The sequence below is a fragment of the Meles meles genome, chromosome 1 (genome assembly GCF_922984935.1).
Source record: "Meles meles chromosome 1, mMelMel3.1 paternal haplotype, whole genome shotgun sequence".
NCBI lineage: Eukaryota > Metazoa > Chordata > Mammalia > Carnivora > Mustelidae > Meles > Meles meles.
In genome coordinates this window covers 131,883,259-131,901,233 of record NC_060066.1, presented here as the reverse complement: position 1 = coordinate 131,901,233, position 17,975 = coordinate 131,883,259, and the positions used below count along the sequence as shown (strand labels likewise).

The following is a 17,975-nucleotide window of genomic DNA, read 5'->3' as shown; positions in this document are numbered from 1 at the left end:
GAAAATGCAGAAGCTTAAGTTATTTAAGGAATTAGCCCAATTTATCAGAGGAATCGATCCAGTGCTTTGAGTAGTCACAGCCTCTCAGTCTGAGTATCATTTTCTGCATCACTATACTCTGAGATTATAGATTTACTAGGGGACAAGGGCAAGGAATCTATTTAAATCTCCCAGTTACAAATAATGAGCAGTTACGATATGGTTGTAATTGCTTGAATCAATCAACCCCCATTTCTAAGTCTGTATTATATTCATGCTACTGCTGACACTGTGTTACTGTAAAGAAATGGTCTCTAACCTCAACCAATGTATAATCAACTAGAGGCAGAAATACTTAAATAATAAAACAATGAGGCTGATCTTCACCCATTTTAAATGCAACATTACTAAGGCCTTTACAGATTACAACAGGGGCAGCGGCTCACTAGGGGTAGAGCAGCGGCTCACTGTGGGTGAAATGGTGGCAGCCGTGGGCCCCAGGAACAGGCAATAAGAGGGTGCAATAATAAGGCCTATGGAATGTCTCTCTGCCAGGCAATCCTGATCAGTGTTAGTGGTAACATGATTCTGTCCCTCAGAATCTTTTGTCAGTGTAGCTAATAGTATCCTTCAAAGTTGGCTACACCAGTCTCTCAACCCCCTGGCTTCCTTGCCATATTCCCAGGAAGAGCTGAAGTCAACTTCTCCCTTTGATTCTGGGCAGACTTGTGACTTGCTTGTTACTAATAAAAGGTAACAGATGTGACACTAGAACTCATCCAAGCCCATGAACTTCTGCCTCGTTCTCTGGAACACTTGTGCTTCGAGTTTTGTAAGAAACCAGACCACCTGGGGCTGCCATGCTGGGAAGAAGCCAAGACACATGGAAAGGCCATGGGTGGGCAGCTCTTGTCTTTGAATCCCAGCCCAGATGCGGACATGCACATGAGCAATCTTCCAGATGAGTCCGTGCCTCAGATATCAAGACACACTTTGAGTCAGCCTTTGAGTCTTTCCAACTGTGGCCACAACATCATGGAGCAAAGACAAGACAGCCATGCTGTGTCTTTTTCAAATATCTGACCTGCCATCTGTGAGCATAGTAAATCATTTAATGTCACCACGTTTGGAGTGATTTGTTACAGAACAACAGTAAGTGGAACATTGGTCTAGGTTGAAATAATTGCTGCAGTTACTGTTGAGAGTAAGAACATGTATGTAAACTTCAAATCAGCACATTTTATTACATAATCTCTAATAAGTATTATTTTATTGTGCAAGGAAGTTAATTTGAAGAACTCCCCGTTATACAGCTGACTTCTGGCATGTGGACTCAGGTATATATATTTGTTAAGAGAGTAAATTTGTGAAGAAGGTTGGGAGCCAGGCAAGCATGCTTTGGCCCCAGAGTACCTCCAACTCCTTTGATGCTATATTTAAACAGACTTAAGAGGGAAAAAAACCACAATAAGATTGTAATTATAAAGATGAAGAAAGAGAACTTAAGTTATTTCAATTCTGCCAATCTGTGTGACTACTTGGAGTTTTCATGTTACTCTTAAGGAAATAATACAATGTTACTCTTAAGGAAATAAGACAACGAAACAATGAAATACTCCATGAACTAATGAAATAATATAAATGTATTAGTATTTTTGTTGCTAAGTGCAAATTTTAGAAATATGTGAAATATTGTTCTAAGTATTTATGTCTTTAAAATTAAAATCTATTGTTTCTTTTAAAACTGAAAAATGAATCAATAAAATAATGATTATAACTTGTTATCACATAACTATCATTGAAAATACTTTTTCCAAAAAGCTGAAAAGATATAAGAAAATATTTGCTTTGGTGTCAAGTATACTAGGTGTGCCACTGAAGATGGGTAAATGAACTTCCATTAAAAAAGATGGCACAAAACTTCAAAAAGATCAACCTTGATCTGGGTCACAAGGTAAAGAACATTTTTTTCTTTCTACTACAGAGTATCTGAATCCCTTATTGTAACTGGGAAACACTCCATGGTGTGCCTCCCGCATGAGAAGCATAGACTCTATCCCAGCGCCAAAACCACACAAAGGTAAGTATCTCCTTCCCCAAAGCCCTGGCAAGAAGCTGCTGTTAGAATATGATCCATAGTCAGCTGGGTGTGTCTGCAAATCATGCAAAGTTGATCAAGTGAAAAATCTATTCTCCTGGCAGCCCCAGGGGCAGCCGCGCTGGTGGGGCATGTAGAGCCACAGCAGCCCCAGCGTTCAAGATCCTGCGGTCGGAGCGGTGCATCCTCACCACAGCCTTCTGGTGGGCTGATTCCGATGGCAGTTCTGGCTGCTCAGGCTCCAGCAGCTACTGCTCTTTCCCTGAAACTGGGCTCTAAGCCTGTCCTTTCACTTCATTTTGTCCAGACTCAGACTAACTTTCTATTATTTATAGTAGAGAACTTTGACAAATCCATAAAAGGGGAGTAGAATTTGGACCAGACTAGTACCTATAGGTACCAGAGATACTGCAGATGGAGAGAATAGAAAAATTAAAAGTATTGAAGTAGAAGAAAATACATGATTTGTAGTTGGTAATGGTCCACTGTGAACAGAGTTCCCATGAACTGAAAACTGAACTCATGAAAGAGGGCATTACAAAAGAAGAGAGGTGCCTGAGCTCCAGCTAATACCCAGACGAGGGGGCATAAACAACAGGCATTTATTTTCTCACAGTTCTGGAGGTCAGAAGTCTGAGCTCAGGAGCCAACATGGTCATGTTCTTGTGAGAGCCTTCTTCCTGGTTTGCAGATGGCTGCCTTCTTGCTGTGTCTTTATAGGGCCAAGAGAGAGATTGAGAGAGATTGAGAGAAAGAGAGAGAGAGAGAGAGAGATTGACCATGCTCTCTGCTGTCTTTTCTTTTAAGGATATTAATCCTATCAAAAGGACACCACCCTCATACCTCACTGATACCTAATTACTTCCCAAAGACCTCATCCCCAAATACCATCATCAGTTGGAGGTTAGGGCTTCAACATATGATGTTGGTGGTGGTGGTGGTTTGGCGGGGTCGGGGGGGGGGAGGGAAAAAGTGGGGGATGGACACAATTCAGTCCACAGCATTAAGAAAAGACAAGTTTTAGCCAGGACCAAGAGGGCATCATATGCTCCATGTAGGAGTGTGATCCTTGAAGGGTTGGTGAGGGCAAACTATGGAAAACTTTTGTGCAAAGAGAGACTTGCTTCACACTCATGCTTTAGGAGTGTTAACTCCAGTGGCAGAGTGTAGAGCTGACGGGATGAGGGAAGGATTTTCTCAGGAAGCCTATTTGGGAGGCTCCTACAGTAGTCAAGGCAAGTGATACAAAGCAGCCAAATTCAAGCGGTAGAAGAATGGGGGACAGGGTGAAAAAGAGTGTGGATTTGAGAGATCTTTCAAATGTAGAACCAAGAGAATTAATCAGACATCTGGATGCGGGGGTGTAGAAGTGGGAGGGGTTGAGGGTGACTCAGAGATTTCAGGCTTGGGTAACTGGGAGGATAGGAATGCCAATAATCAAATCAGAAGAGACAAAAGTAGGAGCTTGTTTAGAGCAATGGCAAGATCATCCTTTTGATTTTTGAAGTGTGGAGTTCAAAGAGCTGATGGAACACCACATTAGATATGTTCAAGTTAAGAATAGTCTGGTTCAGAAGAGAGGGTAAGGCTGGTGAAGGAGTTTGGAGTTCACGTGAAGATATGAAGGTTTTCATGAATGTCGTCACCCTTGGGAGGGATAATAGAGGGAAGAAAAGGTCAAGAACAGAGACTTAGTAAACATTGGTAGATAGTTCTCTGACATTGCAGATAAGTACCTAGTGAGGGAAGAAGCACATTTGGACTCAATGTTCTCAAAAGCTTAAAAAGAGAAAGGCTGGGGAGGAGGGTTGAGCAAGAGTCTCAGTGTTGTTGAGATGGCTGGGAAGACAAGGATCTGAAGAGGCTTTTGATCAGATCACTGCAGATGACTTCTGAGGAGCAGTATTGATAGAGTGTGTGTGGTTGGGGATGGGAGGTGGAGGGGGAACAAAACCCACACTGTAACTGATTTATAAGGTGAAGAAATATAAACTAATCTTTCTAGAAGCTTCTTTCAGAGATGGAATGGTAGGTCAAATTAATGGAAGGCTTTTGTGTGCTTGTTGGTTTTGTTCTTTGAGTGGAACTTTTAGCAAATCTAAACATACAGAAACCAATAGCACAAATCCTTATATATAGAAAGATGCCTGATTAATATGTTTGACAAAGGAGAGAAAGCAACAAATATACCATATGTAAAGTGCTTGGCACCGTAAGTGCTCAGTAATAATAGTTATTATTTTTATACTCTAAATTTCTGTATTATTATGGAAGGATTTCTTCTTGTTATTTGAAATCTTTTGTTCCCGTTCCAAGATTTTCTTTAAATGGCATAAACAAACAAATGGCTCAAAGCAGACTGTGCTCATAGGAGAAGGTAACCTCTTTTGAAATAAAGTGGGAAAAGTGCCAAGAAATCGCCTTGATTTAAACTATATCCTCAATTTAGGAGGGGTCTGATAACTGAAATTACAGTGCCATGATTTTTTCATATATGTAAAGGCACTCCAAGTGCAAGTATATTTGACACAGGGAGTTACCACAGAAGATAATACATAACAGAGTTAACCCCTTGCTGGGCGTTAGCTTACTATCTCTCTGAGCGAGAACTAGATGTAAGCAGCGTGGCAGGCCACGGAAGTCAAGTTGTTGTCATGTCCCTTTGGGAAAGAGTCAGCCATTCTGTAGGGAGAGCAGTGAAGTGAGTGTCCACCTGTAGGGTGTAGTGTTTGAGCAGAGGCCACAATCCACTGTTCAGCCCCCAACCAGTGATTTAGCACAGCAGGGGTACTAGGGCTTGGCTATTTATGCAGTGTGGGGCTCTTCCAATGGGCGTTCTCTGGTCAAGATCAGCAGAGACACGGTTGGATCTACACTGCAGTCTGAGACTCTCCCTGTCCAATCTTGCTTCTACCTTCTTTCCCAAGTATTATCCCCCTCGAGTCCTCCAATAAATCTCAGCTTCCCAATTTTATTTCTCCTCCTCCTCCTCATGCTGTCTCAGCTTCCGCTTCTTGGAGGATCCAAAAAGAATTGGGAAAATTTAAGAAAAGAGGTGGCGAGATGGAGTCTGGGGACATGTTCTTGCTGGAAATGAGGCACATACAGTCCACCAGGTAGCAACCCAATTGCTAAAACCCACCGGTAGTGACTTGGAGAATGTTCTGGTTGGGATAGGGTAACCAACTTAACCTGGTTTACACTAGACTTTCTTGATTTGTAGCACTGGAAATCTGAAGTCTGATGGTTTTAGTCAGCCTAGTCAGAGGAATACCCTAACCAGGCCAACGACGTGGGAAGTTAAAGTCTATGGAAACAATGCCAAGAGGGATAATGCAATTGACTGGCTCTTATTATGCTGTGTTGGTGCCCTCCAGAAGGAAAATGAAAAACTGAGGACAATTAACAAACAAATGAAAATCGAGTGTGATGGCCAAAGTGCCTCTTTGGGAACTTATAGAAAAGCCCTTGTTCCTGCCATGTCAGAGTAAAAAAAGCTGAAAGGCAGACTTATGACTTACTAGCTAAGAGCCTAGGGATCTTTAAAGGTGACTGAATGCATGTCTATTATGCCAAGGACAGGACCCTGGTTAGAAAATCTAAGACCTTGACACAAGGGAAGGGGGCATCTGAGTGGATGTACATGAACATTACGGTTCATTAGACTCCTCTAAACCCTCCGAGCCTTCAGACGGGGCCCACCCCTACCTCTTTAGGGTTAGCGCTCCTCCCAGCCCTACCCATACCATTCCAGCCAGGCAGTGAGAAGACTCTTTCCCCCAGGGCATCAGAGGCCCTCTCAAGGTCTGATTCGACCTCTTCTTCTGGCTGCCAGGCCAACGGCAAACCCGAGAAGGGAGGACAGAGATTCTGTCCCAAAACTGCTGTAAGAATTAGCCGACCCATGACAGCTGGAGCCAGGGGAGACCTATGTGACTGGCTTTTGAGGGTGCTTTGTCAAGGAAGCTGAAATGTAAACAGGACAAGGGAGTGTTTGTTGACATGAGGACACTCTCCCTGGGGATGTGGGATTTAATACTCTTGCAAGGCCCCCAGGGAACAGTAAAAACTCCCTGCTGGGCAGGCGCCAAAGAGCCTGGAGAAAATTGATCACTTTCTCTCAATGAAGCTGACATGCCTGAACTGCTTTGGCAGATGGTGGAGGAAGGAATTAAAAGGCTCAGAGAAGTGGCATTGCTGGAATGGACTATAATATGGACTTCAGGACCCCACAGAAGGTGATGTAGCACCGGAGACCTCAGGGATGTACTGTTCATGGAGGCAGAGGAATGTGCTAGTCAGCACATGAGCTGAGGGATGCCTCTCCTCTGCAGGCCATTATTGATGGTAGGGTAGGTTACTCCACAGCTGGGGCCTTTATATCCATGCAGATCATGGGGAGCCTGAAGAAACAGAAGCCAGTCGCCAGTGCTTAACCATCAGAAGCAGGTGTGTGTGTGTGTGTGTGTGTATTATCATAACAATGCAGAAGACCTGAGTGACAGCCAAGGTGATGAGACCAGCAGAAAGTTTTGGAATTGACTTAATAAAACACAGAGCTTCCTAGAGGCAAATAGATGAGAAACCAAGCAGAATACTGTAACTATAACCACAAGATGATAGGAATACAGAGTTGCAAGTGGGTGCCCCATTAAAACATTTTAATCCTTTCTGTAGTTACCAAACCAAAATAAAACGCACTAACTCAAGAGGCAGCTGGTCCCCAGAGGGAAGAGAATATCCAGATATTTTAAGTATTATTGGACAAAGAGTCTAAGAGGACATTCCTACCTAGAGACCTGAAAGCATCATCATGGCCTCTGCTAGAGCAGGGTATAGGGTACATGGGGACTACGCCGTGAATATGGGCTGAAGTCTACTAGGTCTGGGAACACATCCAGTGGTCATTTTTCCCTTGGCAGGTGGACTACTGAGGGAATTCAAAAGGAAGCTTATGAAACTATACCCTCGCACTCCTGCCAAGATAGTAAATCAAAAGCAAAACTGCATAAAGGGAGGGGGGAAGGTGAAGATTTGTCTACCACTTAGGATCTCAAGAAGGCTGGTGGCTCTTATCCTATCTCCATTTAATTCACCAGTTGGGACAGATCCTGGAGAATAACTACAGACTACCAAATCTTGAACCAAGTAGTAGTGACCACTGATTTGTCAAGTGCATTCTTTTCTATTTTGTTCAGGAAAGAGGATGAGAAAAGTTCACATTCACATGGAATAGGCAAATTTTTACATCAAGGTTTATGTCAGTGGTATATTAACCCTCATGCGCTTTGCCATCATATTGATTCTTCTTTTTTTTTTTTTTAATAGTTTATTTACTTGACAGAGAGAAATCACAACTAGGCAGAAAGGCAGGCAGAGAGAGAGGAGGAAGCAGGCTCCCCGTGGAGCAGAGAGCCCGATGTGGGGCTTGATCCCAGGACCCTGAGACCATGACCTGAGCCAAAGGCAGAGGCTTTAACCCACTGAGCCACCCAGGCGCCCCAATCATATTGATTCTTTGCATCAAAGACAGCACGCTGATGAAGCAAGGTAAATAAGAGATGGTCAGCACACTGGAGGCCTTGGTAAGACACAGGCATTGCAGATCTTGGGAGATAAACCCTATAAGATTCAAAGGCTTGGGACATCAAGTTTTTAAGGATCCACTGACCAGGTGAGTATGGGACAGGTGGGGCTAGATAGGAAGAGATAGGGGTGATCAGGGTCACAAAAATCCCCAAAATGTGGAGGTGTGGGGAAACCAGAGATAAGGGAACAAACTGGACCACCCTGCTGCAGGCCTGGGGAGGGGGGGCGTGTTGGTGGTTGTCTTTTTATGATGATCACCTGTGACCAACAAAGAATAACCAGACCCTAAAAAGGAAGCAAACCACTGAAGGTGTTATCACCAGTTCTTTCTCAATGGTTATCAATAGAGATGTTAAAAGGATTTAAGTTCCCTGATTAGCTTTCTATAAAAGACAGACCCTAAAGGTCCTGGTTGGTAACCCTTTTGGGACCTTTCTCGATCTTGAGAGCTTTTTCTGTATTGTCACTTAATCAACTTCTATCGCTCTACTCATTCTCCATTATCTGCCAGATTCATTCTTGGACTCCATGAGACAAGAACCTAGCTCTCCCGCGTCACAGGGACATACTACACATCACCCCAAAGTAAAAGACAAATGACTGCGTCCTGTACCCCTACCACAAAGAAAGAAACCACAGCACCTTTAGATCACTTTGTGTTCTTGGGGACACACATCCCACACCTATGGATACTGCTCTGGCCTGTAGATCCGGGGACATGAAAGGCTGCCAGCTTTAAGTGGGTCCTGGAGCAGAAAAGCCCATGACAGCAAGTACAGGCAAACAGCCCTGCTACCTGGGCCACAGGAGCACCAGGCACTGTGTTGCTTGAGATGTCAGTGGTGGAAAACGTACAGTCTGGAGCTCAGGGCCAGCCCCAATTCAAGAGCAAGTCCTTGACCCTGCAGCAGAGCTTGATGCATCTTTTGGGAAAATGGACTTGAGCATGTTATTGTGATGAGGGAACAGAGGGCTGGCTGAGGACAAAGCAAAAGGCTGACACCCTGCAACTTCCCCCACCTCCACTCCTGGGAGGGGCATATGTGACATTCTTTAGGAATCTCCCAAATACCTTGATGTTAATACCTTGCTAGAGGGGAAAAATCTTAGCAATGGCAAGGCCTCAAGGCCTCTGGTATCTTGTAGGTTTTCTTTAGCATATGAAAGTTCTTTGGAAACCTCCCTTTTTCCTTAACTCCCCCAACCCCATAGTACACAACCCGCCACCCCTCACATCACGGTGCAGCAGCTCTTTCTGCCGGTGAGTCCTGTCCCCTCCCCATGCTTTAATAAACCATCATTTTGCACCAAAGATGCCTCACGAATTCTTTCGTGGTTATCAGCTCCGGACTCCACTCTACTGAACCTCACCTATATTCTAAAACTTCATCAACTGGACATGGAAGAAAGGGAATGTTTGCTTCTGGGATATCAAATGACCACACATTTAGAGCTGCCCACTGTGATCTGGGTTCTGTTGGACCTGGTCAAAGCGCTAGTGCGTCCCATGGAGGTCTCACGAGCACTCAGCTCTGCCAATACCACTTAGGGTACTAGGTATCTAATTATTGTACATGGGAAAGGAGTAACAGGTGACTTATAAATTGTCATTTTAAAAGCAATTAAAGTTCATTAACATCTCAAATGATGTGCAGAACATAAGATGAAAAATTAAGGGTCATAAGAATAAAATACTCATTCACTTAAAAAAAGTACAATAAAATTCAATCATCGTGACTATTTAAATTACTATTAGTCTTTGAGCTACTTGGCTGCCTGGAAAACAACATACGAGACGGGAATTTATGGAGTGCACACTTTTTCAACAACCTTCTTAATTTATATCTTGCAACGTGCAATTAAAATCCATTGACCAGTTTTCTTCACTACTGCGTGTGAAGCCCTGAACGCTGATCACTCAGCCTTCGAGGGCCTGCTTTCCGCTGAAGGGCATGCCGGGAAGTAGTGCAACATTAAGAGACTGAGTGATACTGGCCTGTGTCATATTTCTGGTTCTAATAAATAGCAGTGATACAACCTTGGGCAAGTTAATTAGCCTCTTGTATCTTTAGTTTGGTTACCTGTAAAATGAAGAGAGCCATACATTCTTTCCAGACCCTGTGAAGACTTAGGCCTATATGTGGCCAGATTGTTACTTTTTAATACATGGAAGCTGAGGGACAGAGGGGTGCAATACAGGAGCAGGCCACCCAGGGATGTGACTCAGTTTAGCCATTGCATCAAAGGAAGCAGTGATGGTGTGTGAACCTCAGAGTGCACAATGGAGCACACTGGCTCTGGGTCTGGGCCAGACCTTCCTGTGCTCCAAGAGAATGTTTAGGGATTCCCAGCTGCTCAAATCTGTTCTCTCCCTGCCACGGCTCAGGCTTTTGGTAGCTCATAGAGTCCAAGTTCATTCCATTTCTCAGAACCTAGGAATTTCAGTTCATTTCACTTCATCTGACTCTGGTCTCATCAACACTAGGGCTCCCAATCTTAAGGGGAATGGCTAAATCCAAACCCTTATTTCATGTCTGAGATTCTTTAACAATCTCCTTAAAATATTCCCTTTCCTTTTAGTTTCTTTCCTTCTTTGCTGTCTCTGCTCTCACTGTCCCCTTACCTGGAATGCCTCTTCTTTACTTATTCAAATCATGTTCATCTTCAAAACCCAGCCCAAGCACCACTTACTCCTGAAGCACTCTCCCATGGTGCTTGGCAATGATCTTTCCCTCCTGGACACTGAGTGGCTCTCACTGTCATTACCAAATAGACTAACAATCACATTCCATCGAGAACTTTATGATGCACTATCTTCAGGGCAAACTTATCCAGTGGGCATGGTACTGAAGGCCCATGATACTTCTAGGGGCCAATAAAACCGTCATCATTTCTTTTAAAACCAGAAGGAAAGGTGAACATTTAGGTTGAAGAACATGCTTAATATATGGTATTTATAAGTTTGCTTTTATTATACCTTATATTGTCCTATAAGAGTAAGTCCTGTTTTTCTAATGTGTGAGCACTGCCAGGAGTCCCCAACCTGGAGTCTGCTAACACCTAAGAAACTCCAGACATATTCACAAATTCTGTGACAACTCCTTCAGTATTTCAAAATGCTTAATAGAACAGTATATTTACCTGCAAAAGCCCACATGCCCTGACTAAAATGTCATTATTCTTTACTTTTGGCCGGAACTCTACGAAGTCATTTGGCCACACTGGTGATACTCACGCTGCTGAGTGGTTCTGATACACTGTGGAAGACACAGTGATTTCTGGGATGTGACCAGAGAAGCGGGCGCCATTATAAAGCCATGGATTGATCCCAGAATACCCAGTTGGAAGTGTCATTTGCCAGAATCCAGGGAAAACTAAGGTAAAGATGCAGAGCATATATACGTCTTGACTCATTTACTGCTTATTCTTTAATAGCGTATGTGTGCAAATTTAGTAACTGTATGTGTACCATTTCAAAACAGTGTTACGATATTTTTAGTGTTATGGGTCACTGTTCAATATCTGGGTCTAAATTGGGATGGGAAAGCATTATATTAGATAGAAGATTTAGAAATGTAAAGTCCATGGAAGAGTATGGGACAAGAAGATGGTAAGTTATAAAAGGGGTCCATGGTAATGAAAGCAATGGAATTCAGGGGTACTTTGCAGATGTCTTTAGCAACCTCCCCGCCCCCCGTGACACTTAGCTGAAGGCTGACAGGACAAATATCAATCAACTAATAATAGTTGTGATGGCAGCAGTAGTCAGAGTAATAGGACAGCAGTCACATTATAAGTGGGAGCTCAATAAATAGTGTTTGATAGATTATCTAGTAGACACAAATTTGCTCATTTGAAACCTAGAGCACCAGGATCTTACACGTTTCAGCATTAAATTACTTCTGGGCAGGGAAGATTTAGAGGCATGGCTTTCTGATGGCAGCCAGATTTCATCAGTCACTCCAGACAAATCCATGAAGGTAGCCGAGAGCTTTTCTTCTTACCCACGCCGACATTTCTCCACCAAACTCAATCCCTGACCAGCCACATGACATCACATGCTGCCGCTGAACTGCCATGCATCCCCCAAATTCCTGTAGCCCAGAATGAAGACCTGTACATGCCCCTACAGAGATTAGGTAAAATGTCACTAAAGGAAGGGCAGACAGATATCAATGGGTTGTGTTTATTTAACCCTTGTCTCGGCAGCCCATGAGCACATGGGACCTCTAAGATTATTATAAAAGATGGCTGGGTGGGAAACAAGAGCAGGAAAATGCCGAAGACTGGACACCAACAAGGCAGGGAATAATATAGCAGAGCCTTCTGCTACTATTCTGGGAAAAGACTGCAGTGAACCCTTTAATATCCACAAATCCCTTCTTGCCTGGTGTTTTCACTTCTTCACAATCTGATTGTACTGGGCCTCCCATTTACAGGTGGAGTCTGGGCCTCTGCCCCCCTCGATCAGGGCTGGCCTTGGACATTTGCTTGGACTGGACCTATAGAGCACAGAGATGGGGACAGTGAATGAGTTTTGGAGCCTATGCTTCAAGAGGCCCTCTAGCTCAAGCCTCTGCTCTCTTGGAAGGCTGCTCTCCGGGGAAATCTCTAGAGAATGAGCGAGGCTCAGCTATCAGCTGTTCCAGGCCTGTCTACCCCAGGGCGAAACACGACCCATGAGAGAAGCAAGGTTTGACTACTGGTAAAACCACAGATCACCCCACAGAATTCTGAGGATAGCAAAGTCTTGTTTTGACATTTAGGGTGCATTGTTTACAGCAAAAGATCACGAAAAAAGGCCAGCAAGGGTAGCTGACACTTTTAGTGTTTCTTCCTCTCTTTCTTTGTGTTTTTAAAGATTTTCAGAAAAATCAATCTAAGGCCAGAATGGGAAGTAACCTAAAGAGATCATTTTATGTCTGTTTCCCTGACTTTTGAGGTTAACTGGAGGAAAGTCACGAAACATTATTTCTCATTCTCAACTTTGAAGTTCATTTGACTTTAATTAGAAAAACTGCTCGTTTTACATGAAATAAATTACACAAAGCTAAATTTAAATCTTATTCTAACGTGACTTAACACTGAATTATAAGTTTAATGGTTGAGGGTTAAATAACCTTCGGAATTTTTCCCTGGGAAACCAACAACATTTGCAAAAATAGGCTTAGGGATTTTTTCCCCCCCTGAAGGTTCTCAGTAAAGCAAAAGAGAACAACTCTGTTATCAAATTATCCCCAAAGCCTTAATTAAAGTCAAGTGCTAAGGGAGATTTCAAGTTCCTTAATTTGGGGGACTAATCCACAAAGGGAAACATCAGAAAACTATGCCTCAGTTCTTATTCATATACTTCATAGTGGAGCTTATTTATTTTTATTTATGTATTTACATATGTAAATATTTACATGACACAACAGTAAACAAATGTATCTCTCCCTAAATACAGTGATAAGCCTGTTTCCACAGAAAATACCAAATAAATGGCTGTTTTCTTATTTGCTTACTCATCAAAATTCTGACAAGCACGTCACGAGACTGTATTAGTTGGAAACTCCCCAACATTTCTATTATAAAGTTTTCCCAAGATGTCTCTCGTGAAGCTGGGAAGAAATATATATGTATATGGGTTCAAATATAACAGCAAAACCTGCCTGTAATGCCTACATTTGCAGCAGGAGCTATATTCAGGGTTACCATAGCAGCCACCCACACTCACACAGTGCTAAAGCGGGGGGCAGGGAAGACAGAAAAGCAGTTAGCACAGAACAGAATCTATTGTTGAAAAGACAGAGGTACCCGGCCATGTAATTACAAGCAGGAATCCTGACTTTTAGTCTGAACCACTGTGTAATGATAGACGATTTCCGAGTGCTGGAGTGTTATTACATGTTTTTTCTCTAAACATATCTACCATCCGAACCCTCTGCTATAACCTTTACGGATGCTGAGATTAAGGGGTGGCAGGAGGAAATTTAGCTGGCCGTGCACACATTAGAACTAATATGATTTATTATGCCTTCTCTGGAATATTTGGATTTATTGGAGCCAGGAAAGTGGGTGGTTCTACGGATCTGGACCTGTTACCTCACTTTCTGAGTGTCCTCATCTGTAAAACGGGCATAATAATACTACATACTTGAAGGATTTTTTGTGAGGATTCAGTGAATTAGTACAAATGATCAATTACTACATAAATAGTAATAACAATCAACAAGGAATAAATTTTAATACATCAATAAGAATTAGTAATAAATAATTTGTAAAAGTGAGGCTCTGGGTGATTGACACATAGTAAATGCTCAATGAATGTTTGCCATAGTAATTACAATTATTCTATAATTACACATATATTTTATACTTATAAGAGGTTGCTAAAACACTTGCCAGCTGACCACAGGCAAGACAAGATATTAAGATTCCTCCAGGACTTAAAAGCATAATACCTTCTCCCAAAGCAGTGCCTTTGAAAACACGATTTTGGCACAACAAAAAGATCAAGTATTTATAATACTAGCGCATTCACCACCATTGGCAAACCCTGGTTATACAGCAAAACCAATCACCTATTAGTGCTAAAATAATCATGTAACAAGATTTGGGTTCAGAGAGTATTCTGGAATTTGTCTCTAGTCATTGGCTTGATCACATATGTATATGCAGATATTTGCAATTCATACTCGGATACAAATAACAACCTCAGATTTAGATGTGATGACAATGAATGAGAAGTATTTTGTCACTTCTGATTCACTTAAGTTTTAAGCATTCATTTTAAGGTTGAATGCTTCATATTCTAAGAAAGGCGGGACATATAGTCAAGCAATTCAATGAATAGGAAAGAATATGCATGGATAAACGGATTTTATATCAAGTCTGCAGTGCCTTAGAATGGGAAGCAGAAGGCAAAGCTGATGGGATAAAGAAATCAGGAGAAAGTGGAGGAGTGGAGTTAGGAGCACACTGAAAGGGAAAGAAGGGAGTTGTAACTGACAAACCATACAGAAGCCAGAAGACAGTGGAAGAGAAAAATGGATAAGATGGGATCTGATCTCTGACTCTAAAAAACTTTTTTTTTGATGGGATTTTTAAAAGTCCAGGCTGTGAGGGTTAGAATTAGCTCGGCTTGAAAACTTTAGAAATGTTAAAATGCACGTACTTACAGCCTCCAAAAATTATTCTGCCATCGTGAGCGGTAAGTACAGTGCTATATTTTCCCTCCTAAATTGTCGCTTATTTAGTCATTTTGTTTCCAATCTCAAGTAGAAGTGTCATAGGGTATTACTGTGCATTCTCTCTGCTTTTGGAGATAAGCAGACAGGATTGCATTAAGAATACCAGAAATATTTCCATAATCAAATAGCTCCTTGAGAGTAAAAATAATTCTGAGGGTTTTTTTTTTTTAAGTCATTGGCAATGAACAGATTTGGTTTCAAATAGGTCCTCAGATCTCTTGTCCATGAGCTGAAATCGGAAGAAAGGAGCTATTGGCACCACTGGAAAAGAGAACCCCAAAGACATTTAAAATCTTTGAACTTTTTACTGTAGCCATGAGAAAGCCTGGAGAGCACACTTTGGGAGTCCAGCTCCATAGTTACAAGGCAGATCCTGGTAAGAGAGGGAAGGGCTTTGACAGCAGAAGGCCAAGAGCTGCCTGTCAAGGCTGCCCTTCTCTCTACTCCCGTGAATCAGTAATGTGCTCAACCATGACCATTTACTTCCACCTACAGATCCTGGACAGCCGCGGGAGGCCTGGCTCTCACCACCGAAATAATGGCAAAGACTCAAGAGTAAAGAGAAAAAAACCATAATTTAATAGGACATTTCGCCTAGCTCTATGCAAAAATATTGAAACAGTAGCTGAGATATTACGATGACATAGTTACCAATAACCAAACAAACAAAGAAAAATTCTAAAAAAAAAACGGTGCCCCTTTCCTGACCTCCACCAGAGAATATCAGAGCTTGAGTAGGCAGCTAAGAGGCCTGGATAGTTTTCTTAATGGGGCTATTACAAGATTAGGGGGACTGCTATGGGACAAATTCGTTTCCATTAAGCCCTATTTAACATAAAGACAAACATATTCTCAAATAGAAATGCTAATGGCTCTATATTTTAACACAACCAACTACCCACACATAATCCCATGGGAGTCAACTGACTTAATTTTATCCACAGTCCAAACAGCTATTATTAAAAGTAAATTAAATGGCCTACAGAAAGCGGTTAATGTGACTTCCATCATGGCAGAGAAAAAGAATGTCTACGCTGGGAGAATGAACAGAGAGACGAAGACTGGTCAATAATCCGTACTTACTGTCAGATACATGGCTGCATAGACACTGAGAGCCGCTTCTTTGGATGGGAACGTCTTCCTGGCTCTCATGATGAGATCTGGGTTGCCCGTGCAGGCCTCTTCCCCACTGATGAACTGCGTATACTGCTGACATCCAAGCGCCGTATAGTTGGGTTTACACAGGGCAAGAAAATGTGGAGCCAGATTCCCTGTGACCACCTGCCCGGCGTTTACAAAAATATCCGTAGCAAAGAGCCCAAACGCATAAATACCTGAGGACGAAAACAAACCACCTTAACTTTGTTTGGTTTTGTTTGTATTTCGGTTGACCATAAGCCAACATGGAAATATTTTAGAAACTATGAAATAAGTCATACATACATACATATGGTTCCCCCCCCCATTTCACTTCTCTCTGATTCTTCACTTTCTGGAGAGGTGGGAGTGTTAAATTATTTAACACATCGAGCCGTCTACCACTGGCTACAGTTTTACGCATCGTGGGTTTATAAGACGTCAGATAAAAGAGGAAGATACATTCTAAGACTGTATTTGGGTAATGCGATTTTTAAAAAGGAGAACTGTTTCTCTAGAGAGGGCTCAGTCTCACCTTCTACCAATGTGAGCACTCTTGATTTTTTCCCTATTTTGAAAATATTTTGCATCTTACAAACATAAAGTAAAGCCATTGTCTCCCTTTGATTATGCCTCTTAAACCCATTCAGACTGATATTAACTCTGCTGGAGGTGCCAATTAGCAGTAAAATCCCATGCCATTAGTTTTCATTTAAATATCGTGGAAAATCTTAAGTAAAGCAGAATGGTTCAAATGGATTTCTGCGCTGCTTTCATGAATACATTTTAAAAAGTCACATTAGGGGCGCCTGGGTGGCTCAGTGGGTTAAAAGCCTCTGCCTTCGGCTCAGGTCATGATCCCAGAGTCCTGGGATCGAGCCCCGCATCGGGCTCTCTGCTCTGCAGGGAGCCTGCTTCCTCCTCTCTCTCTGCCTGCCTCTCTGCCTAGTTGTGATTTCTTTCTGTCAAATAAATTAAAAAAAAAAAAAGTCACATTAACAGCTAGTAACTTAGTTCCACCTTATAGTTTATGGTTGGACTTTAATTCATCAAATTTGGGGCAATTTTGTAAAAAATAATGCAATCAAAATGATGATTTTTTCAATTATCTCCACAGCCTTAAAATTTATTTGCTTTGATTACCAGAATTTTATACTTACAAAATTAAGTATACACAGATTTTTTTTTTGTCCTCTTTTGTGAGGAATGTGACAGTTTACTCAAATTTAAAATATATATATATATATATATTTCTAAATTCGATGCCTTTGGTCATTAGGACCAAAATTTATTTTTCTTCTTAGGTAGAGTGGGCAAAATAAATTCCTTGGCACCATTTTCAATTAAACTGACAGATACAACCTTTGAGGATGTGGTACCAATGTGAAGAAATCTATTCTTAATTTTGGGAAATAAAATTCCACCAGGTATTTTTACCTTATGCCAGGAGAATACCTCCCAAATAGTTCGTTTGTTAAAAAGTCATATAGTGCTATGATAATAACCAGACACTTCATTTCTTAGTCATGAATTTCTGGATTGTCTGTTTGCTAAACCTTTATATGTAATTATTGGCTGTTATATAGGAAAGTCACCAGGGAAGTTGTGCAGGATCAAGTAATTTTCTAGCATCAGAAACATGGCTATCCTTTTAATTTCTGAAATATTATATAAGATTATAAAAGGCTCAGGCACACAAACTTGTACATAGCAAAACTCTGTGTATACAATGCCAATGGAACAAAGACCTTCGTTCTTTCTTTATCTAAATATGTTAAAAGGAAATAATAAAAATTTCTCTCTTTATATCTTTTCAGAATTTCATGAGTCATACAAGTAAATGTTATCAAAAGCAGAAACTTAGGAGAGGCAGAGAAATGAAAGAGAATGGAGGAGCTTAATAAAATGTTCATGTAGGTAACCTCTCCTTCCAAACATCA

The 17,975-nt window shown here is 41.7% G+C and overlaps 1 protein-coding gene across 2 annotated transcripts in view; it reads right to left on the bottom strand.

Moving 5' to 3' along the window:
* PLPPR5 (phospholipid phosphatase related 5) overlaps nucleotides 1-17,975 on the bottom strand; it is a 119,720-nt gene that overhangs the window by 60,549 nt on the left and 41,196 nt on the right. For both annotated transcript variants that reach the window (XM_045998047.1, XM_045998125.1), the window contains exon 3: nucleotides 15,982-16,232. In XM_045998047.1, coding sequence (XP_045854003.1) covers nucleotides 15,982-16,232 — 251 coding nt within the window. The remainder of the gene's footprint in view (nucleotides 1-15,981; nucleotides 16,233-17,975) is intronic.